This window comes from Pollachius pollachius (genome assembly GCF_949987615.1).
Source record: "Pollachius pollachius genome assembly, chromosome: 8".
NCBI classification, from domain to species: Eukaryota; Metazoa; Chordata; class Actinopteri; order Gadiformes; family Gadidae; genus Pollachius; species Pollachius pollachius.
In genome coordinates this window covers 15,162,765-15,188,520 of record NC_136941.1, presented here as the reverse complement: position 1 = coordinate 15,188,520, position 25,756 = coordinate 15,162,765, and the positions used below count along the sequence as shown (strand labels likewise).

General features: G+C 46.9%; 1 protein-coding gene across 5 annotated transcripts in view; it reads right to left on the bottom strand.

The window, feature by feature from the left end:
• The window catches only part of tmcc1a (transmembrane and coiled-coil domain family 1a), a 39,253-nt gene extending 14,707 nt beyond the window's left edge, over positions 1-24,546 (bottom strand). Inside the window, exons 1-3 of one of the 5 annotated variants that reach the window (XM_079740957.1) lie at positions 24,498-24,546; positions 16,041-16,098; positions 14,484-14,803 (exon numbers count right to left, since the gene is read on the bottom strand). In XM_079740957.1, the coding sequence (XP_079597083.1) occupies positions 14,484-14,768 (285 nt within the window). In that variant the 5' untranslated portion in view covers positions 14,769-14,803; positions 16,041-16,098; positions 24,498-24,546. Of the gene's footprint in view, positions 1-9,674; positions 9,989-14,483; positions 15,020-16,036; positions 16,099-23,567; positions 23,580-24,497 lie in introns of those variants that run through there. The other 4 variants (XM_079740955.1, XM_079740956.1, XM_079740954.1 and 1 more) reach the window with 4 other exon arrangements.
• Positions 24,547-25,756: the final 1,210 nt, after the last annotated feature.

Below are 25,756 nucleotides of genomic sequence, written 5' to 3'. Positions count from 1 at the left end.
ACGGCTCGCACCTCGGGTGTGTGTTCTGCTGATTATCTGATGGAATGTATTACGTTGCCAGGAACTGCAGTCAATATGATACACATGAGCATCTGGGGACGGCTATAGATATCTGTCTAAATCTAGATTTCCAAAAGGATTTATGTCAAACACTAAATACTAACACTTCAATTAATTGATTTAGTAAAGTAAAGTCTCCCATGGATATTTATACGCAAAGCTTTTTAGGTTGAGGGAGATCCAAACAAATATATACACATTAAAATGGTCAGCAAATATCTTTTGACAAATGTCATCCAGTGGAAGAAACAAGCAGTCTCAGCTAGTGGAGCAAAATCCGAGCAGGGCTGCTTATTGTTATTCAGAGGAGCGAGGTCACTCCCAGCAGCCCCGCCAGAACATTCTGGAAGAGTCTGGGGACCCGAGGCTGGGGTGAGGCAGAGAGCAACATACAGTCTCTAAAAAAGAGCCAGGACTGAAAACTGAAAGATATGCCAAACGTATTAGGTAGGGGAGACATAGATATAGACACAGGAAGGAGGAAGAGGATGTAGGCACAGAGGATGCATCGGGTTCATGGGAACATTTAAATCTGAGTCCAAAGTCATCTGAACCAGTGGGAATATAGATTTTAGTGTTTTGCCTTTCCTGTGTTTAGTTACCATAGCACCATAGCAAGAGCTGGATTGCAATTTCTCGATGAATCAGCTTACCTTTGAAGATTTTGAATGAAAAGCTGTGTTGGTATGGTTATAATTGTATTGTTTCTGCAGACATTTAAAAGGTAAAAAAATAAAAAGTACAACAGATACATAAACATAATAGTCCTACATATGTTCTAGCTGCCTTTGACAGAACTGTTCGGCCCAGTTTGACTTAGTTCTAACATAAAGCTATGGTTTAAGGGAAGAAAATCCCATAAGAATACAGGGTGATGCCTGCAATAGTTGCAGCACGGTCTGCCAGTGTAACCAGTTATGTAAAGAGGCAGAAGAAGAGCAAAGGCTTTGTTTGTTCGGCACTGAGGATGATTCAATCCTGCGAGAGGAGCCTGGCTGGTGGGGACAGGGCCCCACTGAAGAACAGCCAATAGACGGAAGCCTTGCCCTCCCGCCCCGTCCCATTCCTAGCTGTCCAAACCCTTATGTTCCACTTCCTGTCCGGATCAATGGAGCCTATTAGCAGTTACATAAACCGTTAGGCACTTAAGCTATGGGGGCCCTGCCTGGGCTGGAGAGGTCAGAGAGTGTGAAGGGGTCTTCGTGGCCAACCCAAACACGACAGCAACAACACAAAAGGGCCAACATACAGCCATACTGTTAGGACTGGGCTGAGTTGCATTCCTTGGCCGGTGGCAAAATAAGGTGAAGGATTGTATTGCTGTATTATTGGCACAGCTATTGTTTACATCTTACCCAGCCGGTTCTGCAATATAGAGACACAAAGGGCACTATTTAAAAATGGCAGCTCTGGCTGTGTCCGGTTCTGTACAATACACAGAGTACTGCCGGCCTTTTCATTGCCAGGGGGGTGCAGAGGTTTATGACAATCGCTGCTTACATTTGGTCCCCAGTGTGTTTGGCATTTCCTCACTTTACGATCAGATATTGACCTCACAACTTGGACTGAGGTCAGACAAGGCAAAGAAAAGCCATGAAAGATACAACACTGTGTAAATTAGGGATTAGGGACAGTGCCATTTGGTACTTTGTGAAGAAGGGGAGAGTGCGGCGTACAAATCAAATATCTTAAACTGTGGTCCATGGAAGCTGTCATCAAGGCGGGGAGGTCCTTGGCCTTTAGAAGGCTCAGGGGCAGTGGCGTTGTGAAGCTCTTTCAGACTGCAGCTGGGATTATGGGCTACAGAAACATCAAACTTGAAATAAAGTCAAATGACTTTTGACCAATGGGGATGATATCAAATACCACTTTGAGGTGGATTCACATCACATCCTGTGAGCTGACCTTTTTTGCAAGGATTAGGAGTAATGTCTCCATAAAGTTCAGACATCACTAAAACCAAAACCAGTAGAACCAGTAGCCCTTTGATTAAAAGGCGAACTCCCTGGACGCCCAGGTGGTTCATCGGGTGGAGAGCTTACCATTAAGGTCTAGTCCTTACTGCAGCGACCGGGGTTTGATTCCTGCCTGCGGTCCTTTGCTGAATGTCTTGCCCTCTCTCTCCCATACCTTTCTGTCTTACTCTACAATAAGGACAAAACCTTCAAAAATAAAAAATTGAAAAAAATAGGTGAAATAGGTGGAATCAGTTATGATTGGTGTGTATTGTTTTTATAGTTGTACACACTGATCATGATAAAATAGCTATTGGCCTCTGGGAAGAAAAATATGTTTTTAGAAAGTCTTATTGATCTTCAGTGAAGAAATGAAAGAGCCAGGTCAAGAAAGAGAACGTTGAAACTGAAAGTACAATGCCACACTGCATTCCAAATGCACTTTCCTTTTTACCCATTTAATTAGAAATGACCCAGCTGAACCTAATCTGCCCCAAACCCAAACCTGTAGTTCCCCCCCGTTTTCATGATGTCATTCCTCAGTTGTAAAACAGTTATATTTGTTTTAATCTTATTTTCTGTAATGTTGTGTGGTTCCTTGTGTAGTCTGTGTCAGTATAATAGCTATGGCCCATTTAATTAGCATATTTAGGGAAATTTTGCCCAGACATCACTTCTTCACCTGCCCTTAGGGTGAAATCTCTGCCTCCCTCATAAAATACATTCCAATGCACATGGGTTTGTTAGGAAAACCAATCAGATAAGGGCCAGATAAGGACACTGTTAGACTTGCAGGATACGCATATCCTGCCCAACAACAAGAAAACATCTGGGGAGTGACCGACTGTGCTGCAATAGAGGTAAGGATTGAAGATACGATATTAAGGTGATGCAGTTATATATATCGTCCACCAGGGGGAGCTGTAGCCCAAAACTTTTCTTACGATGGCGCACATTTGGAAACTAAACATGAACAATCTTTTTTTGTGTCACCAGTGGTCTGTGTGCTGTGCCTCCGCCATTTCCTGACATATTCTCAGCTTTAGGACTGATATTCCTGCGCCATATTTACCTCCAAAAGTCACACCCATGACAATTAGCCCATGGTGGACACCGTAGCTTAGCGTCCAGAAACAGCAAGAAAGGGAATCTAGGGACAAGCTGGGTAGTGGAGGTCAGAAGCAATGGAAGCCAGCAGTCAATTAGCCTAATACAGTAAGACAAGATAATAAATACGTTGAATAAATGAAGATTCAAAAAGAAACACTGAAGAACCGCAACCCATTGCAAAATCAAGCCCAAGAGACTTGCTGTGCTGGATCGATGAGAAGATCCATTTACCTTGAGATGACATCACCCAAGAAACCGAATGCAGGATTCCTATTGGTGGATGAGCATGTGAATGATAGGCCTCACTGTGATTCGTTGCCGGACAGAACGCGACAAACCCCTTGGCGACGCGATTCAAATGCATGTGTGTGTGTGTGTACGTTTCTGTGAGCTTGTATTGATGCGCACATGTGTGTGCGTGACACGCACATGTGTGTGCGTGTGTGCGTGCACACCCCTGTGGCTGTAACTGGGTCAGTGGGGCAGAGCTGCGCATTGGCGACCCGTCGCCTCATCTATAATTCATCTGACTCACTCAATTATAAAGACAGCAAGCAGGGAGTGGCACGACGCAGTGTCACGGGGCGGTCCCCATCTTGGTGGGTCGCTCACCCTCGTCTATCCCTCTATCTCGCTGTTCTCTCTCACCCGTGTCTTTCTCTCGAGCTCTCTGTATCTCTCTCACCCTTGTATCTCTCTCTATCTCTCTCTTTGTCTCTCTGTCTCTCTCTCTCTCTGATTCCTTCTCTCTCACTCCTCAGTCTTTTTTGCCCTAGTAGGAAGAATATAGGGGCTACTGTTTCACGAAACAGCACTGTAAGGCAGTATTCAGTAGAGCATCCGTTGAGGCTCCCTGTCAAGTGGGTTGGCTGCTGTTGCAAAAAGGCAATCTTTGCTCAAGTCACTGGAGAAGCGGTCTGGGGCCGGAGCCCGCTGTCCTGGAAACAGACATGTGGGTAAAGGGTGAGAACAGGCCGAGTGGTTGTCCAAATATGCGGCAATCCAGGCAACGGCTGTGAAAACAGCGCAGGCTGCGCGGACAGACACACACACACACACGCCGGGGTTGTGCGCGGCGGCCCTGCAAACACAATCGCAGGCACACAGGCGGAAATAAACGTGAGGAAGAAGAGGAAGGGACACGCCGACATGTACACACTGCATGCTCACACATACACATGTCCAACCACCCACACACATGCACACACGGAGCGAGAGAGGAATGACCAGCTGCGGGTCAAAAATAAATGTATTTGGGGTGACCCATAGTGACTCATGGCTGACATGCACATATGATCTAAGACCTGAAGCCGCAACCCACACACACAAGAACGCACGCACCCACACACATATAGACAAACATGCACACATGCACAAACACACAATTTATCTTTCTCCAACAAGGAAAAGGTCATTACAAAATGCAATGCAGGGAATTAAATCCCTCCCCTCTTTTATATATAGTGACTATATTGACTTTTAGCCCTGGCATAACTTGGGGCCAAGGTTAGCCTGGTAAAACACGTCCATTCTCGGGATGTCTTTGAGTGCTGAACTTGACATGCAGCGTTTGGGAGGCTAGTCTATTTATAGTGCCCACATAGAGACCCACAGAGAGTAGCGGCCGGACCCTTTGCTCCTGCGGACCCAGTTAGTCAGAAACCTTCAACCGACCCAGGGCGGAAGACCTCTCTCTCAGTTTTATGTCCCATTCATCCCTTCCTCCCTTTTGTCCTTCATTCCTCCTTGCTTCCTTCCCTTGGTCCACAAAATGTTCAGCACTGCCCCATGTCATCTGACTGCTCTTCCTCTCACACCCGCACATGGATCCTTTTTCCGAACTGAAGACCCATTATTCAGACGCCTCTGATGTGTCTGCCGGACCATCTAGGGCCCGGTCACTTTACCCCCCTTTCTTTCTTTCTTTGTTTCTTTCTATTTTTTGTTCTACACATAGTCGAAACCTAAAGCGATGGTCAAACTAATTGATTGGAACGGCACACGTTACCTCTCTCATACGACCTTTGTGCGTTTGAATGCGGATCCAAGACTGAGGCGAGTCAGGGCGTTGGCCTAGATGTGTGATTACTTCCCCATAAATATTCAGCAACCTCATTAAACCTGCTGGGATGGCGCTTCAAAGGGAAAATAAACACTAGTGGGCGAGAGCCCAGAGGCCCAAACACTCACACACGCGTGCGCATCGGAAAACGTTCAGTCTGATACTACAGACAATAGTTTGTACAATGCAGCAACATATTCAGGTTGATTAGTTTGTATGTTATTGCATCTCTTTGAAGAGCAACTAAGGATTTTTATATCAACGTATTGATTTATCTGACACGGTTGTCTTAATTGAGCCCTTGCATTTAGACTGACTGAGTAATTGTAGTTTTACCTCTCTCACCAAATTACAGTATACATACACGTGCGCACACACAAACACAGGCACAATCACACACACACACACACACACACACACACACACACACACACACACACACACACACACACATACACACACACACACACACACACACCAACGTGTCCAATAACAGGAAACAGGAAGCTGTGGTGTCTCATTTTTACTTACATCTCAATGAGACAGATACCCTTACAGGACTTCCGGAGAGCGATGACATTCACCAAAGTCTTGCAGAGTTGGTCCAATTATTCTGAAACCAGAAGCCTTGGAGACTAATGCCAACACTGAGACCAACATCTAACGGCCCATTCAGAAGTGACGGGGGGCTGGGGAGTCATAAGCCTGCTTGGTAATAACCCTTTCTCTGCAAGCCGGTCGAGGGAACATCGATACCTGCAGCAAACCGACAAAGGACCCCCACAGGGTGCTGCGCTAGGGCTCTGTGCTGCAGCAAAATGTTCAACTGTATTGACTCCGTTGCAGCATTTTACAATGCATCGGCCCAGTGTTAACAATGCACGGTTGTTCTTGACACGCGAGGTCACTGCATCAAAGCCTGCCCTGTCAACGTCCCCTGGGAGCAGTCCTCCTCTGGTTCCCTCCCTCCTCAGAGATCACTGTTCTCTGCTCCAAGGGCTCCTGGTGCTGCCAGAGGCATCAGCAAGGGACGAGTGACATCAGAACACCGTCACCTGTGAGTGCTGACGGCCCGGCGGCAAAATGACCCCGTTTGAACATCCCTCTGTTGCCATGGAGATGGGCAGTGCGAGCAGCAGCGCTGCCTGAGCGCTGGACACAGAGATGGGGAGGAGGAGGAGGAGGGAAGAGACAGCTGAAAGGTGCTGAAGACATCACATAAAACACACATAAAATCAGACACAGCGAATATGTACCTCCGCCCCGGCACACACACACACACACACACACACACACACACACACACACACACACACACACACACACACACACACACACACACACACACACACACTTCATTACAGAAAAGACTTGAACCCCAAAATAAACATCAGGGTTGAAACCAAAGCTTAACTTAGTTAAACATTATTGCTGCTGTTTGCCCTGCTGATCAATACCACTTACTTATACACACACACACCCACAGATACATAGAGAGAGAGAGAGAGAGAGAGAGAGAACAAAAGGCTACTATACAAGTATATCAAACGTGCGTGCTAAGACAAGGAAACATCTTTCCCTGTCTTTCTGTGTCACTCAATGTATCTCTCTGGCTCAAAGCTGTGTGCTCTGCTCTCTGTGCACACAACGGTCACACAGAGAGGGCCCATATGCAGTCAAAGGCATGCCCCTCGGTGGAAAAGACACCAGCACAAAACAATATTTGCACTCAAGAATAAAGAGGATCAGGCCTATTCCACAGACGGAATGTAGAAAGGTGATTTGTTTGTATGATACAGACAGTTCCTTTCCCTTCTCTCCCCCCTCACTCCCTCTCTTTCTCTAATTCTCCAGAGTCTTTCCCATTCATCGGCTGGAAGTCTATCAAAACCAAGACCGCTTGACTGTGGTTCTTCTGCAGCTCTGTATGCCGATTCCTCTGGGCTCTCCCCATGCAGCGGGGCTCTGAGAGAGGAAGACAATAGAAGGCATACGCAGCCATGGAAAACATGCATGCTCCGGCTGAATGGGCACCACCACCACCATGGGAGCCTCCAAGTATCTATCTGCGAGGAGGGGGAAGATGACAGCACAGCGCAGCGCTTCCCATCCGCACTGGAAATGGGACAGCTAGCGCAGAGGATGGCGGCCGCCGCAAAACTGGGGCGAGGGGGGTTTGACAATGCAAAAACAGACAGTCAGCCCGAGGGGGGTTTTTCACTACAAAAGAGTACACAGGGCGGGTGGAGGAGGTGGAGGTGCTGCCGGTGTCGAGCGTGACATTAATGGGCTGTTTAAAAACATCAAGGATGGTGCTAGCCTGCGGGGACCAGGTGATGCTCCACTCTGCATCAGAACAGATTGGACCTAGATGAAGAATACCCCCTCCGGCCCCTGAGGATACAAAGCATCCACTTCATTGTGAAAATAAGTGGAAAAGGAAAAAAAGAAAAAAGTCTTATCTTGTCTTGTCTAGCCAACGTTTTCAGGCTGGCCTATATTGATTCACCGAAACACGCGAAACACCCTCTCCATGCCCACAGAGAGGGAGGGAGAGCCCGGAGCTCACCTCGTTTCCGGGGGTTCACGCCTCACCGAGGAACCCCTGGAACGGGAGGCTCCGAGTGCGCGTCATCTGCGAGCGAGAGGGCAGGACTTGCAAGCATGCCTCGCGGCGGGGGCCGATGTCCATTAGAATGAAGTAAATGGCGTTGCGGTGAACTGCGTAACCCTTCAACGCATTACCCTCTCTCCTGAGCCTTTGAGGGAGAGACGTTGGGGAATTCTCCTGGGGGTTCAGATACATCTCCCCTCCAGCCCATCCGTTCCCCACCCCCTCTCTCTCATCTCCACCTTCGACCCCCTTACCAACGTTTCACATTCTCTCGCTTTTTGGGGTATGCTGGGATGGCTGCAGGGCTGGAAGGGCGGGGCAGGGGGGGGGGCATTGTTCCTAGACGTCTGTATGAGACAGTCCCTGGAGAGAGGATTTATGGAGAAAAAGACAAAATCGGATGTACACAAATACAGGCACACACAAAAGCATAAGGGAGTGCACCCGGAGAATGTAGCATGAAGGGGCTTAGCTTCTGCTTCATCTCAACTCAAAAGCCCATCCATCTGCAGCTCCCTGCTCTGTCTCTCCTCCTTGTTGTGGTTCCAGCGCCCCACACAAGCCTGCTGCCAGTCCCAGCTTCTTCCACACGCCTGTACCTTGTAGCTCTCCTCCCTGCCTCTGTCTGACGTACTCATGCCGCTTCCTATACAGGGTACGAACTCTGTGAACCCGCGGGGGGGGGAAACCACACCGGAAACGGTGGCTGTGAGTGCGTGTGTGTGTGTTTGTGTGTTTGTGTTTATGTTGCTGCAAACACACAGGTTGATAAATATAACCTCATTGTGCTTTGTGCATCCACAGTGTTGAGTGTTGAGGAGGAGGAGGCGGTTGATCAATTAATCAGCAGCTGATTGTAATTACTCCCACAGGGTGAGCGCCAGCTGCATGACACCGGCTGGTTAACAGAGAGCCAAAGATCCCCCACGATCCCCTCCTGCCTCTACGCAGGCACACGGTCGGCGGTGATGCTGTTTTGAGTGGGGACGGAGGTGTACGGCCAGCTGTACGTCGACGCCTATCGGACGATGTTGTCGTTGTTTGTTGTTTGAGCCAAGGCGTCTGTCAATCCAAAAGGCCGTAGTGCTTTGGAAGCATCAGAGCGCATTCCGCGGTGGGAAGTGATGATCTCACAAAAATGCTTAACACACTTTAACACCAGAGTACATGGTTCATTACAATAGACAGTGCAGATACATGATTACAGCATGCCTGTAACAGCAAAAGCAAAGGTTACTGGTTAACCACAAGAAAAAGATAGAGAGAGAGAGAGATAGAGAGAGAGAAAGAGCAAAGACCGATCGAGAGTTCAGAAACGGTTCTCAGGATAAGAACAGGGCAAAAAAAAAAAGGAAACGCAAAGCCTGCATGCCAGGCAGGGCTAATGTGCAACACCACATGCTCACACCAACTCTGTGTCACACCTCCACCCAAGCCGAGTTTAGACAAGTTATACGACTTTACGAAGGCTCTGACGTCCTGGACAACAGGTGTACACACACAGCTGAACAGAATGCATGTCCAAATCACACACACGCGCACACACACGCGCGCGCACACACGGACACACTCCTACAAACATACATAGACAGACAGACGGACACATACACACACACACACACACACACACCTGACAAAACAACCCAATACCACCAGCACAGCACATGTTTGCAGGGGAGATTGAACGAGAGAGAAAGAGAGCAAGAGAGAAAGAGCGACGAGACACTGAGAGGAGAACATTGAATAGACTTCAACATCACTTGTAGGTTTAGAATATGAGATTTCAAAAATAGTCAGTTGTAGTGAAAAGCGATCAAACAAAGGAACGACAAAGAGATGAAATTGAGTAGTGTGTGTTGTTGTCCACACTTACCTTAGAGTACTGCCGACGGAGAGAGAAGCGCTGCACCATGTTGGCACACACACACACACATACACACACTCACACACAAACAAACACACACGCAAAACGATCGACTCCTTTGCACCGCTACCTCTTTACAACGCAACACCTCACATATCACACATTCATGCAGGCACACACACACACACACAGAAACAATCCAACGGCTTATGGGCACACAAAAGAGACACAAAAGCTTGTGTTCCCTCCAAACATCCATGCACACACACGCACACACACATTTCTTCTCGCTTTCCTGATGTCGTACGTCTAGTCCATGCTGCCTCGTCTAATACGCACAGTGTGTGGGTAGGAAGAGGCGAGAGACAGAGAGAGAAGGGGGAGAGAGATAGAGAGTGAGAGAGCGAGCGTGCGCAAGAAAGAGCGAGAAAGAGCGAGAGAGAGAGAGGGGGAGAGAGAGAGGCGCCGGCAAATATTAAAAGAGCTCAGCTGTGCTCTCCGTTTGGTAATATTCAGCAGGATCTCCAAGGATTCCTCTCTCTGGTTTTCACAACGCAATCTCTCCATCGCTCAGACACACTTAGATGCAGAAGATGTGAAAAACACATGCGCAAGCTGCAGCCCATCTAAAATCACACACACACACACACACACACACACACACACACACACACACACACACACACACACACACACACACACACACACACACACACAATCACACATACTGACAGATACTCACCATCACACCTATATACAGTCACAAACGCACAGCCTTTCCAAGTCCGACACACACACACACACACGCACACATACACACACCAGCCCTGCTTTCCTATCGATGGGCTGAGGAATGGGACATAGGGGAGAAGGAGCTGAGGGGAGGGGAAGGAGGAGGGTTGAACCGGTCCACTCTCTGTGTCTCGGGACCCAGAGAGCTTGGGAGAGGCAGAGAAGAGGAGAAGAGACAAGGAACATAGAATAGAGGAACAGCAGGGGGGAGAAAGGTGTGGCCAATAGAAAGACAGACAGCACGACAGAAACAAAGACGGAAAAAATAAAGAGTTTGAAAAAAGGAGTGGTTGTTGGAGTAATTGAGGAGCAATTATTTGTGTAATTTGCCATCCTTTAGCTATTAGTGAGGGAAATGTGGTGTGAAAATATCAGCCAATCTAGAATTGATACCACTCCCATTTCTGACGGTAATACATCCTGTCAGTCGATCACAGCTGGGTGAAACGCAACACTAGGGAGGGGGTAAGCAGAGAGGGGGTCATTTTGGTTGGCTGTTTGCAAATCTTGCTCTCTTCCGCTCTTTGCTGCATTCTCTTTAAAACTCTTGGCTCTCACATACAGCACCATTAAGGAGAAAAGCTTGAAGAGCTGTGGTTAACACGTGGCTCAACCAAGTTCCTTGATATCATCTGCTATCACACACACATACACACACACACACAAACACACAAACACACAAACACACACACACACACACCCCTGACCTCCATTATCGGTAGGATGCTACACACATCCAAGGTCGTCTATGCTGTTACCATGGAAACTATCTTAGGGCGTTTGCTCCATACTGCTTGGAGCACATTTCGCACTGCATGAAAAGTAGGATTTTCGTCAGTAAGCAGCACTGTAAATTGCCGTGGAAGTGCAAGTAATTGCAATGTTCGCAGGAATTTTAAGGCAGCACAGAAATCTAGCAGGATCTGCCAGGAATTGATGTGGAGTTTCAATTTCCGGCATTTTCACGAAGCTCCCCCAGACCAAAGCTCTATTGAAGGCTTTCACATGTAAATGAAATGCTGTGAGCTATGCAATTGCAAATCAGGATAATTTACTCACCACTGGAGGGAACCCCTTTTTCTAGGTACTACTAAATAGATCAGGCTAGAGTATAATTATAGACTCATAAATTTTTACTTTAATAGATTTGCCTTATGTAAGTAAGTATGCTATGATGATGCTATAACTTGGATGCCTCTAGCAAGGTTAAGAATTGTATAAAAGATAAACAATAAAGTATAATTTATTTAAACAATATATTTAAACTAATTATTTTACCTATTTATTAATCAACTACATATGTTCATGGGGGGACAGGCTAGTTCATCTCACCTATCCATAACCTCTTTTACTGTTTGTTTTTTTTCCTCTTTCCTTCTTCTCTTTCTTTTTTGTTCAAATTCCTTTCTATTCTTTGGTTCACATTTATGGGGGTGGGAGGGCTAGTTATAAGATAAGAGATAAGATGGATCTTTTTGGGGAGGGGAGGGGGCAGTGTGTGGATTAGCGGTGGGCTGTGTCTGTTTCCCTGGAAGGGCCTACAGGACTTAGAACTGAAAATCCACCTCTTTAATCTTGCCTATGAGGAACTTAGGTCATTTTTTGTCCTAAATTTACTATCCTGAATTCCTATCTTATTCTTCAGTTTGGGGACTTCCGTCTGGCAGGTGGAAAAGAAAACGGATGAATGCTGATCTATAAATACATGAATGAGAGTCATTGAGGTCATTTGATCCGTCGCCCACAGTCATTAAATGACCTCAATGACCTCATTCATAGGCTAAGAACAGGCGTGTGATGCATGCCAGAGCATTGGGAGGCAGATTAATGTACACTCCATGGCCCAGAGTTTGACGGTCCCGGGCCCCGAAAGAGGAGAACGATGCCAAGATGTCAGGCCGTCCACCGAGATCCGTCTCACAGGTGAGGTCATTCAAAAGCAACCCATAATGTGTGATTACAAGACCGGCACACAAGACGCAGACCATATTACAATTCATATAGCTGAAATATAAGGTGTCAATCATGTGGAAATAGGTAACCACTTTGAGGATCCTGGGGGTGACAGTTTTCATTAACATCCCGTCAGTCTGTCAATCACGTCTATGCAATTTCAGCCTTCCACAAGCATTACCTCATAGTGCAAACACAACCTCTGCACGACCAAACGTTGACCCGTGTCAGTCGGTGAGATGATCTCATAGCGACCTCTGCTGGTCAACTAATTAATAACAACACAAATGGTTGCAGTGTGGTGGCCATGTGGGCCTGTAGCCAAGGCGATTAATTGTTAACTCAGTTCCTCCCTCCCTGGAGTTGCTATCAAGATGGTCTAATTTGAATGTGTTAATTAAATACATGCTTGAAAATCCGGTAAGTTGGAATTGTGCTAAAGAAATTATAGAAACCAACCCTGCAAGTGTAAACATCTGATTAGTGTGTATATGTGTGTGGGTAGTAATGCGCGATATAAACAATATACGATATAAACGATAAAAAATGGCCAACGATAGAGATTTTAATTCTATTGCTCTATCGCGATAATGCATGTTGATGACGCAAAATACAATGTTTAATTTTTGGTTTGGTGCAATTCCTTTTCACATTGCAATTTTCACAACAGTGCCAGAATTCGTCAACAAACCTGCATGTGTGCAAAGAACGTTAAATCATTGGACAAAAAGGTCTGGGGCATTGTAAAGCGTTAAAGAAAAAGGGGGGGGGGGAAGTACCGGTGAAAGTAAACAATCATGGATATCCAGCGTGATATACATTGATCTGCGGACTGGTCCAACTCCTTCTCCCTCATCCTGACTCGGAATGTGTTAAATACATCGGCATTTTTAAGTTATGTTTTCCAGCATACTTTTTACTTGCTTTTGTCGGACCGTCGGGTGGTGGCTCAACATGGAGCAAAGAGGAGACGGAATGTCTTTTAGATATCGGACCCAAATATCCAAAAGACGTTCCGTCTCCTCTTTGCTCCATGTTGAGCAACGTCTCCGAGACCACCCCTCCGGCTGGGTCAACCTCCTTTTGATGGTTAAAAATATCACATAATCGACAAAAATCTTAACAATCAATGATTGATCATCAATTAATCATGCCCATCCCTAATTGTCAGTACAGTGTCTGTTCCTTATCTAGAAAGACACCCGTTTTTCCTGTTCTCTGAATCTTGGGTGGCATTTAAGAACCAAGGACTTAAACTAAGTGTAGTGCCTTTTAGAATGGTTTGCACTAAATGAAAGAAACCCAATACTAATTTTATTTATCTGCAACATTATGTTGTATGATTACAGTGTTTCACAATAAATGTTCTCGAAATGACATACTATATTTCTCTTTTTTTTTAAATACATTTAGCAGTTTGGCTTTCCTTAGGGTCTATGTAACCTGTTCTGAAACGGTTATTTTATGATTTTATATCGTGATATATATCGTTATCGCAAGAGGCTGCAATGTATATCGCAATATGGATTTTAGGCCATATCGCCCATCTCTATGTGTGGGTGTGTGTTTGTCTATGTTCATGACTTAATTTCATTATTGATTACAACATCACTTACGACACTCTATGATTGTGTCCAATGGGCTCTGTAATACCAGCTTCCGTGAGCATGATTAAACATCTTTGTGTGTGTTTGTGTCTTGCCTATTTCATTATCTTTGTGTGTGTGTGTTTGTGTGTGTCTCTGCGTATGTGTGTGTGTGTGTGTGTGTGTGTGTGTGTGGGGGGGGGGGGGGGGGGGGGATGTAAGCCTGGATTAGAACTGTTGTTGCTCACAGGGCATTAACGGAAAACAGCTCATCTCACATTACCTTAAAAACATTCCAACACACGGCACCTCTTGTAACTCACATACAAACACAGCCTCACACGCTCGTCAGAATCACAGACTGCACCCGACACTGCAATAAGATCTAGCGTCGGAGTCACAACTGAGAAACCCCCATACAGGAAGCCCTAAACCCCCCCGTCCCCTTCCCCGATCCCCTGTGGTGAGAACATGATTGGTCACTCACCCTGTCCGTCTCGTCGGAGGAATGGCATCCCGGCGACGACAGCAGCACGACATCTCCGGGGGACAGCGGCGGGCCGTACCCCGAGCCGGGGCTGACCACGGCCTGGTGGTGGTCGCTGTTGGAGGAGGCGGAGCGCGGGCGAGCGGTGTGGTGCTGGGGGTCGTGGGTGTGGCGCCGGTGGAAGGCCTGCGGGCTGCCCCGCCGCGGCGGCTCGCGCTCCCCGCTGGCGGAGCCCGAGCTGGAGCCCTTGCTGCGGCGGCTCTGCAGGCTGGTGCCGCGCCTCATCCTGGGGCCCGGCGGAGCTGCGGAGCCCTGGCCCGCTGCGGGGGGGGGGGCAGCGGGGGGAACCACACACAGCCGGTCAGAATCGGGCCGGCCCCTGGGCGAGGGCGAGGGCGAGGGCAGGGGCGGGGGGGCCGGCGGGGCCATGGGCGCCGTCTCGGGAGCGGGAGGAGGGCCGACGGCCGCCGACAGCGCCGAAGAGGAGGATGAGGCGGAGGAAGTGGCGGAAGAGGAGGAGGAGGAGGAGGAGGAGGAAGAGGTGAAGGTGGGGCGCTGGGCGGAGGAGAGTCGCTTGCGCTGCTGCTGGAACAGCTGCTTGAGTCCCTGTCCCAGCAGCCCTACGCCGCCCCGCGCATTCTGGCCCAGCCTGCCCAGGGGGGTGTGTGATGGGGAGGGGGGCGTGGCCTTCCTCGGGCGCTCGGGCGCTCGGTTCCCCACAGGGGCCCCCCCAGCTGGCTCTGAGCCAGGCTCTGGTTCACTCTGGCTACTGCCCCCACGAGGCATCACCTACCGTCTCTGGCACCGCTACCCCGGGGGGGGGTAGAGTATTACTCAGATAATACTCTACCGTCCCTCAGAAGGCTGCAGCAGTGGGATAGGGCGGGGGGGAAGGAGTAGGATGCAGCGGAGAACAGTTGAAAAGAGCGGGGTGGAAGGAAGGACGGGTCAGAGATGGTCTATCATGCGCCAAAGAGTCAGGAACAAGAAGCCATGCTGGTCTAACACAGAGGATGAGATGGGGGATCATGAATGAATGTAATACGAGTGCTGCACAACATGGTATACAGAGTGACCCAAAATAACAGGACGTATTTCTGCAAGAAGGTAGCAAAAGAAACTTCCCCTTTCCAGCGTGGTAAAACCATTTAATGATGGCAGCCCCTCCAGCTGTGAGAATATCAGTTCCTCTGTGGCCATTATGACAGTGAGAATATAAAAATGTCACTAAACAATTAGTGATGTATGCGGGGAGTTTCAAGTTAAGTGGTATGGAAAAGTACAGGCCATAGGAAAAGCAGCCAGTAAACGATGAAAGTGCTTTCTACATGAAAACACAAAAGTTTTTATATCTGCATTTAAGTGTGTGATATGTTTTCAGACTGAAGGGAGGGTTGTGGAATTTAAAATGCTTATAGAAAGTTTATAAACCTCTTTATATTCCTCTTTCTGAAACTGGATTTGCCTATCCACAGAATGATCGGTAATGAGAAGGAAAGTGAAATTCAGGAACAGAGAGACAGATAAGGAGATAATTAAGCGGAAACACCCACCTACCATCAGCCCAACTGTCCTCCCACGGGTCCTGATCACTCCGCCAGACTACCTGAGAGAGCTTTATAGGTCAGTAATACATGAGGGGGGGGGGAAGAAAGAGACAGTAATGTCACCAGAAGTGCAAAGGACTCATTGATCTCCTGTTGAGTGGATTCACCGTTCGACTCTCTCTCTCGCTCACAATCGATGATTATTATCCCCATGAGTTGGGAAAAAAAACCGAGTGCAACAGTAACACAAACGCGACATGCCTGGTGGTCCCTTATGCTCCAAATTACCTTCGAATTCATATACCGAATGAAAAGGGACCTATTGTCCTACTCATAACATAACCTGACATAACAAGCCCTATGTTGAAACCGGAGACGTAACTTGTGGATGAGCCCTGATTTGATGAGACAGAGAGGCAGACTGTCTGTTTCCCCGGAGTGGCGCGGCTGCTCTCATAAGCACGTGGGGACTTCAGCCCCAGGGAGAGGTTTGTGATACACGAGCACACTGCACCGCTTCAGTTGCACAGCCACGTTTTCAGACTTCTAAACAATCCCACCTTTGAAGGCACCCGTAAATTGCCATAGGACTTGAAAAACACACTCCGTGGCTAACACAATGCAACGATGGACTAAATGAATACAAACAAACATCGCCTTCTTGTGTTGACTCTTTCCAATGCTAACACACTCTTTTGTTTGTGTGTACAATGGGCAAAGAGAGAGGAATGACACCCACTTGCTCGCACCTACTCTGTCTAGCCCACATGATTGTGCATGCACGCCACACGTGTCCATCGATGTTGACGTCCTGATTCGGCCCCTATTATCTCTATTAACTAATAACTTTAACCTAGCCTCTAATTGATGAGTATCAGAAACATACTGTTATAATAATTTGCTATAGTGTTAATAGAACTAATAATATTGTCATTAGTTGTCTATTGGCTGCCCTCCCATCGCTGTACTTTCCTACTGTGACCTAATTAGTTTGGAGGTACGAACAGTTGGGTGAGCTTTTGTAAATCCTGTCCTCGCGTTGGCAGGCCCCCTGTACCTCTGTGTCTCTAAATCCCCCTCTATCATCCCCCGTCTGATCATAGTGCACCACTCTCAAGTGAATGCGTTCTTGATTGCCTACGGTTTTACATTCAAACTAAATCCTCTTTCAGGAGACTTACAGCTGTAGCACAAAGCTAGATTGTCATGCCTGCTGGGTTATTCAATGTGTGCTTGTGTTTGTGTGTGCTTGTGCCCGTTCAAGTGTGTGTGTGTGTGTGTGTGTGTGTGTTTGTGTGTGTGTGTGTGTGTGTGCGTGTGTGTCTGCGCGTGTGTTTGTTTGTGCATACATGCGTGCATTTGTGTTGGTGAGGGCGAGTTTGATAAAGAACAAAATCAATACAATCCAAACACAAACACAGTGCATTAACTATCCTGTCCTGATTTTGCTTGTTCTTAAACATAAAATAAACATGTGTACATCTCTACTACCTCAGTCCTGCTAGAAGTCACATGACGTTGCCTCAAACCAATCTAAGAACCAGCGTGTGCGAGTGTTCTTGGTACCAAATCAACCCCCCCTTAGACTAGATAGCTACAGGAGGAAGTAATGAACGGAATGGAGAAATGGAGGAAACCACAATCAAACCGCGCCCACTTGCATCCTCTCGCCGTCGCCGTACAGCTATCGGTATCAGGGCATTGGATTAGACGCAAAAACCAGAGGTTTGTGAATAGCCCAGGGACCCGCTCGTCTGCCTGCTGCAGAGGGGCTTACACAGGCCGCGGCCTGGCCCTGGTCTGGTCCTACTGAGAGGCTGCTCTGTAGCGGAGCAAACAGAGCAGCCACTCTCCGGACTAACAGGTGTCATCAGCAGCAGCCATGGGTCCAACTCACGGGACGACAGCGTCAGTGAGTCAGCATGTTTCTTAGAATCAAGAGCACCACTATGCAGAAGGTGGGCGTGCTCGGGTCATGCAAAAACAATGAGAAGCGTTTCTGGATGCACACGCACGCACGCTTGACACACACACACACACACACACACACACACACACACACACACACACACACACACACACACACACACACACACACACACACACACACACACAGACACTCAGGCAGACACAGAAACACACACACACACACACACAGTGTGACCTTGTTTCCTGGCTCCAGATCATTCCGTGGAGCAGAGCCCGCCTGTCTCCTTGAGCGAGTGCCATTGTCCGTGGACAGCTGAAGTGAAAGCGTCGGGCGAGATAGCGAAGCAGAGTGGCGTAGCGACAACGGCGTTGGCTCCCTTTTGCAACCTGAGAGGGATTATGCAATCACCTCGATGCAATTCAGCTCAGTGCAGCTCCAAAGAAATCAAAAATTGAGAAGCCACTTTAATTAGGCCAACAGCCCACTTGCCGGCTGCGTCTTCTGGCTGGCTTTAAAAACCCACTTCTTCCCTGGTCTCTAACCAACGCTATCCTGCAGACATGCCACTGTAATACAATTTTCTATCAGAATTACATGCGATACAGTGATGGAAGTAGGGCGCCCTCTGAGTGTTATTAATTAAATGGAGGATTACAATGGTACAGACTGGTGCAGATTGTAGCATGTAGCAGCGAGACAGAAATCCCTCCGACACACATAGTACTGTCTATCACGTGAAAATTCAACATATCAATTAAATTAAATAAATGCTGAATGCATATACAATAACATCAAGTCTTTACATCAGCTGTCATTCTACTTCTATCCGACAGTTGGTTGGCAGAGTTTGAATCCAACTCCAAAAACAAATGAAACCAAAATGAAATGTGGTGCGGGCCCTAACAGCACAATGGTCAAGCTTTACCACCGAAGTGGCCATGTTGTTGTTCATTGTTGTCAATACAGTAGGCCAAGTCAAAACATGGCCATCGCGCTAACAAGGCCGTACAGTTTTCCAGAAGAGGCCCGGGAGCTGACGTGTGACAGGCTGTGCTTTGTCTCCATCGCCGGCCTCCGCACACAGGCCCATCTCTATGCTTTGTGCGGCCGCTGCTGCTGTGCCCGGGCTCACTGAGGAGCGACACACATCAATAGCAGTGGAGCCGGGCCAGAGGGTTCAGCCCGCCCCGCCATGAAGGGATGGAAGCAATGGGCGCGGATAGAGCGTCAGGGGGAGTAAACAAGCAGAAGAGAGCTTTTAGACGGCTGGATGGATGGATGGCTGGATGGATGGATGGATGGATGGATGGAGGGATGGATGGATGCTTGGATGAATGGAATGATGGAGGGATGGATGGATGGATTGATAGACAGATGGATAGATAAATAGATGGATAAATGTCTTTGTCTGTGTGTATGTGAGTGTTAGCTTACTGTTCAAATGACAGTGTGTGTGTGTGTGTTAGTGTCGTTGTGTGGCTGCATAATGACACTTTCCAGCAGCAGCAGGAAACCGAAAACAATCGTTATTGTATTTTGAGGCTGTGTGTGGGTATGTGTGTGTAAGTGGGCCGTTGCATGTGGCTGAATCCCAGGGGGATGGCAGTGAGGGGCGTGGCTAGCAATGTGAGCTCTGACAGGCACAGGAGATGTCTCCATGAAGCTGCATTACATGTGATAAGGGTGTTTCCCATACATAGAGAGAGCGAGAGAGAGAGAACATTATGTAAACTTGCAAACTCAAACAATATGCAATAATCTAAACTATACATACACATCTTATTTTTTAGATAACAGAGGATTTGACAGCAACATTTTGCCCTGGTATAAATATTTTAAATCATGCCCTAGTTCATAATGATACATGTAATAGCCTAATACACGCCCACACGTGTCAAACTCAAGGCCCGGGGTCAAATCTGGCCCTCGGCCAAGTTCTCTCCGGCCAGGAGCCACCATTTGAGTTTTCAACAAATTCTGGCGCTCATCTCTCACCCTGCGACGCACGGCACTAGAACTCCCAGCAAGCATTGCAAACGTGCTCTTAAGTGGGTGCCACATGCTGAATTGCCGCGGCACCCTCCCCCTCACACCCACACGAAAGCGCACGCTGTGGCTCTGCTGTAGCCAAGGAGACATCGTAATATCAGGACCACTAACTGTTGTAGCACCAGCGTTTACTTTGTGTTAGGCTAGACCAACCTGATGTGGCGCGATCAGTTGCACTTTTGGTTTACCTTGGTCAACATTGTCAACTCAAGCAGCCACTAGAGAGGTAGCAGGACGGCAACGTGATTCATCAAAAATTACCGTGAAAATAACTAAGACAAAAATACTGAGGAAATGCATCTCATTTTGCTAAATGGCTAATTTACTTTGAAAGGCTTCCAGACAGATCTTCAGAGACAAGAAGGTTGCATGTATGTTTCACCTGGTCAAAAGTAGAGAAGATTTGATTCACTGGTCGGAGTCTCTCAATAGCGATGTTTTTTATTAAGTAGGGCAATTAATGTATCTTGTGATATTTATTATAAGTGTATGTATATATATATATATATGTATATGTTATAGCTGTAATCACTTTGGATATGGCCCCTGCATAGATTGAGTTTGACAACACAGACACATCCACATCATCCTGCCCTCGGCCACAACGGACCACACTGTGTGGAAGTTATTCAATCAGAAGGCAGAAGGGGAGCCATGTGCACCGCTGCACCTGCTGGTCAAACCCAACCTTTTAAACGTGAGTTAAACGTGTACACAAGCAGCACAGCGGCTGGACACATGACATCAGTTCACAGCTGGGATGTGAAATGTTACGTCAAAAGGGTAATGGTGTGGGATGTTGAGACGGCCCTGCCGCATCCGCACTGTTTGCTAATAGGATCGCTTCAGACAAAAGCCGGACGTCCTCCGTCACAGACATTTGTGTGCTGCTTGTGCCAAGGCCTGCAACCCAGCCTGGGTTCACTCACTCGATGGGTTGTTCTGCCACTGGTCATATTTCAACAAGTCTAAAGGTGCATAATGAGGTCCGGCTCAAATCTCATCTCGCAGAGCACTCAATCTCATTGCATGGATTCTGTCAGGCAAGAGGAGGATGAGCCAGGGAAATATTTCGGAAGTGTGTCAGGGGTGAAAGCTCGCTGCATGTGTGGGTCTCTGTCTGTGTGTCTTTGTGTGTGTGTGTGTGTGTGTGTGTGTGTGTGTGTGTGCGTGCGTGTGCGTGAGCGTGTGCGTGTGTGTGTGTGCGTCTGGGTGCGTGTGGGTGTGTGTGTTTGAACCAAGCGTGCAAGCGGCCAGTCAAGTGAAGTCAAGTTATTGGGCCACGGGTCAGTCGCTTCTCTGTGCAACTAGCAGGTGAGACCGACTTCACACAGTCCGACATACATAACTGCCCATCGCCACCTATTTAAATAACACCCCCCCCAACCCTAACGCCCGCAACTTTGATCTGAGGCAACCGGACACTCCTCCTGGCCCCTTGGGGGTTCAGGGAGGGTCGAGGCCCTACCCAGCCCACGTTTGCTAGCTTTTAACTGGGGGGAGGTGTGGCGCTGTGAGCCGTCCCCCTGGAGGTACTATACCCTGGGAGATAATGTGACAGGATAGATATCACTTCGTCTTGATGTTCACTATCACCATCAAAGCAAGAGGTAGAACACAGAAAGTGCTATTTTTTTTAATATGTTTAGACCTAAAAGTGACTTTCTTTCGACAAAGGAAATAAAATGCCATCCACAAAATCTCACGCTATGTCAACGGAAACAACTGTTGCGCAAACCCGAATGGCAATGAAGTGAACCTGTAGCCTAGCGTCAGCACTTGGCTAGCTGTGCTGCTCAAAGCCTCATTTTCTAATCGCTGAATTCATCCGGGACGGGAGCAGAGAAAGGCGGCAGCTTGTTGCCGCTAGAAACCACAGCCTTCCTAGAGGAATGCCACCTCCACTCTGTAGTGAGGAGCAGACCCACTGTGGGGAACAGAAGCATTCTGTACACAGCCCTCCTTCAGAAGTTTTCGCACAAGTTCAGTCTGGGAGCATGTGCGTTCATAGAAGGATTTAAATAATGGCATTATTCCTCACCTTATTGGTAAACCATTGCCTATTGATCATAAAGAGACACAGAAAAAGACAGCTCTTAAGGTGTAAATGATTCGCTAATCAGCCTCTGGTGTCCCGAGGCATTTGTATACTGGCTGTACAGGAAGAAAGGCTTTGTATGTACAAAAAGAGTATTTAACAGTGATTCAGTGAAGGAGAAAGAGGGAGAAAACAGGACTTCCTCTCCGAGGGACTATTTCCTTTTGCTCCACAGCTGGGCAAACAACACAAGTGCAATCATTGGCAAAGAATGGAATAAGATTAATGCTGAAACAGTGTTAAAAACAGAGACAACTCGATGCAAGATTAATTTGCAGAATGCGCTGAATTGAAAACAGACCGGCACTCACATTAGATAAGGTCCGTAATGCTCCTCTCCACTCACCTCAGTGCGAGGCCCCAGTGCCCAGAGCCCAGACCCTTCCGGTGTACTGCCAGACCAGAGTCTTGGACCACATCATGGCCCTCAAACCAAGACACCTTGTGTAACACCCGACATGGATATTGTTGGATGCAACCAGAATGCCAAGCACTGGCAGGGGTGGATCATATGAAGATTGATGCCATGGACACTGATTGCAACTATTTATCTCAAATGGCAGGCCATCACTGGGTCATAAACAACGACAAGTCATGTTTTGACTGTCACAAGAGCTTTTTACTGTCTTAACTCATCATTGTTTACCTATAATCCATCCATGTTTCATTTTTAATAGTTATAGGTCAACATTCACATTCTCTATAAATAGCCCAGTGTCCATAAAGGTAGGTCTATGCTCTGTGTACACATGCTTGTTTAATCTGCCTCTTATGACAGCTCAGGAGAATACATCTATCCACAATAATCAAGGAGCATGGAGATGGGGCGGGAATGGCCCTTTGTCTTTCTTGTGTCAATATCAATTTGTTAGATCAACCTGGACAAAAGTAGGCAGGCTACTTCCCTTTGATCATAGATCAACTTCCAGTGTACTCTAATCAGTGACCACTGACACACCTAAACACACACACATACACACACACACACTGAATGCCAGCTACACTCAACAATGCACTGACTCCTCTTGCAAAATAGGCATAACGAAACATGACGCGTGGAGCAGTGGTGATGGGAAGGAAGGAGGAAGGAGGAAAGAGGAAGGTGGGTGGGCGTCATCACCTCCTCTCCTTCAGTCTTGACCAGCATAGTGTGAACATGACTGCAGCACCCTGAGAAGAGGGCTGCCACCCCACAGATAGTGGGACACACACTGTTATCGTGTCGGCACTGCCCCAAGTGTATGTGTGTGTGTATGTGTGTGTGTGTGTGTGTGTGTGTGTGTGTGGGTGTGTGTGTGTGTGTGTGTGTGTGTGGGTGTGTGTGTGTCAGTGTGTGTGTATGTGATGTTAGCAGTGAGTGATTAACAGCACTTTGGTACAATGGAAAGGGGCAGGATGACAGAGGTGAGTTTTTATCACAAAGGTTGAGTAATGCGATGTGGATGAATGGGTGAACAAACCTGATCCAGATCATAACTCTGACACAAGGTCTGTCACCTGTCGCCCACAGGACTTCCACATGGGGAAAAAGATTGAGAGATGGAAGTATTAATCCATTGAATGATTACGTCATGTTCCCGGTGCCTGTCTGTCTGTCTGAGAGAGCGAGGGAGAGTCTATTTGTGTGTGTGTGTGTGTGTGTGTGTGTGTGTGTGTGTGTGTGTGTGTGTGTGTGTGTGTGTGTGTGTGTTTGTGTGTGTGTGTGTGTGTTAGAGCAAATGGAATAGGGCCGTGTGGAGCTCTAGACGTTTCCCCATTTAATGTCTAATTGTCGAATTGCATTGTACTCTTATGGACAGGGTTGATAAAAAACGTGTGTAGGTAGGTACAAAACTTCGATGCAACTTTCGAGCAGTGGGAGTTCTTTCGTTATAGTATGCCTAACGTTATACATGATTTATTAAGTATACATACAACAGCAAACCTTTTGAAAATGTATAAATTACAATGAGAACTAAAGCTACATCTGATATGAAAACAGCAACGTAACTTCGAAAGCAAATGCCTATCTGCCAAAGATGCTTTTATAGCGGATGACAAGTTCATGTGTAGGCAATTTCACGCATGATATCCTCAAAACATTCGTCATGAGCTCCGATTATGAAACAAAACGATCTCAATTATTTGCTGGATTGGTATTTCAGCACATTCAACCGGTGTCTCCGTTACATCCAGCAGTATCAATGTATCGGACGGGGACAGATTGACAGTGATCCAAGTCCGCTCACTGCCAGCATTGTACACTTCAGGACTTGTAGAAAAACGATAACGCGGACGACATTGAAAATCAACTTTTCACATGGCAGCGAAATCTAGAACATGTAATAGATACAAAACAGAGTTGTTGATGAGAACCTATAAACAATCAATTCGAGTAAAAATACACTTACAGGCGTGATGGGAAACTGTTGGTGCTGTCAGCCTTTCGCTAGCACCCCTTTGACAATCGCTCACCCCCTCCCTTCCAATGACGTGCGGACGCACTACGTAGCCAAGAAGATGGCACTGCAGGACCAAACCATCTGGCCCGCCAAGGGGTGCTCAGCAGAATGATGAATGATGGATACACAACCGCATGCTTATCCTAACGGAAAGTCCTGCTTTGGTTGTTCTACTTTATTTGACTACTTTGCCAATTTGTGCATTTATAAACATATATTTTATGTAGCCGTAAATGGTCTACATATCTTCTTTACATCTTTCGTGGGCACTCTATATTTTATTTTAATCAACTCTAATTTGACGTGACGTACATCTGGCCTGGCTCATTTCGTGGCTCATTCAGTTAGTGGTAAGCATGGGGTTCTGAAATGTCAGGATATTGAAGCTTATAGACATATAAATGTATCTCAAAGTCTATATACACACACACACATACACACACACACACACACACACACACGCACGCACGCACGCACAAACACACACAAGCATACATGCATGCATGCATACATAAACACGTATGAGAATGTAGATGCAAATATGTTGATGAAACCTAACAACTTTTACTTCGTTTGCAGTCTGGTGTAATCAATAATCTCCACCAGGGGGCGACATTGATGCAGTAATAATGTTATTGAGATCGTTAGCTTGTTCCAGAGCCGTCAAATTGAACCAGTGTTCTCTGTAGGGCTGCTACCATTTTGTCTGAAAGAGCAGGTTGTTCCATTGAAATGTGCTTTCGATTACTAATCGATTTTAATTTAATACACAAGCCATAACATGGAAATGATCTTCTATTCTAATCAATTATTTTTTTGATGTTTTATGTGTATTTTAAGTGAACCTCTGTCAGCTGGATTCATGCTTGCTCTACACGCACGTTTAATAAGATATGATCGTTGGGGAATCGAAGGTCTGTTTAAGCAAAGGTATCACATAACGTGATTGCTTATCTGATGTTGACGTGTTTGTGTGTTTGTGTGTGTGTGTGTGTGTGCGTGTGCGTGTGTGTGTGGAAAGTATTTAAGTCAAGAAGAAAAAGGGTTGTTTTTAATATAATATACATGATAATCAGGCAGCCAACATGTTCTCCCTCTCTCTTCTCTCTATTTAATTGAATGTACAACATACGTACGACATAGCATGGAAATGCTATTATATTCTATTAGATATTTTCGCTTTGAATAAAAACGTATTCTCTTTAAAT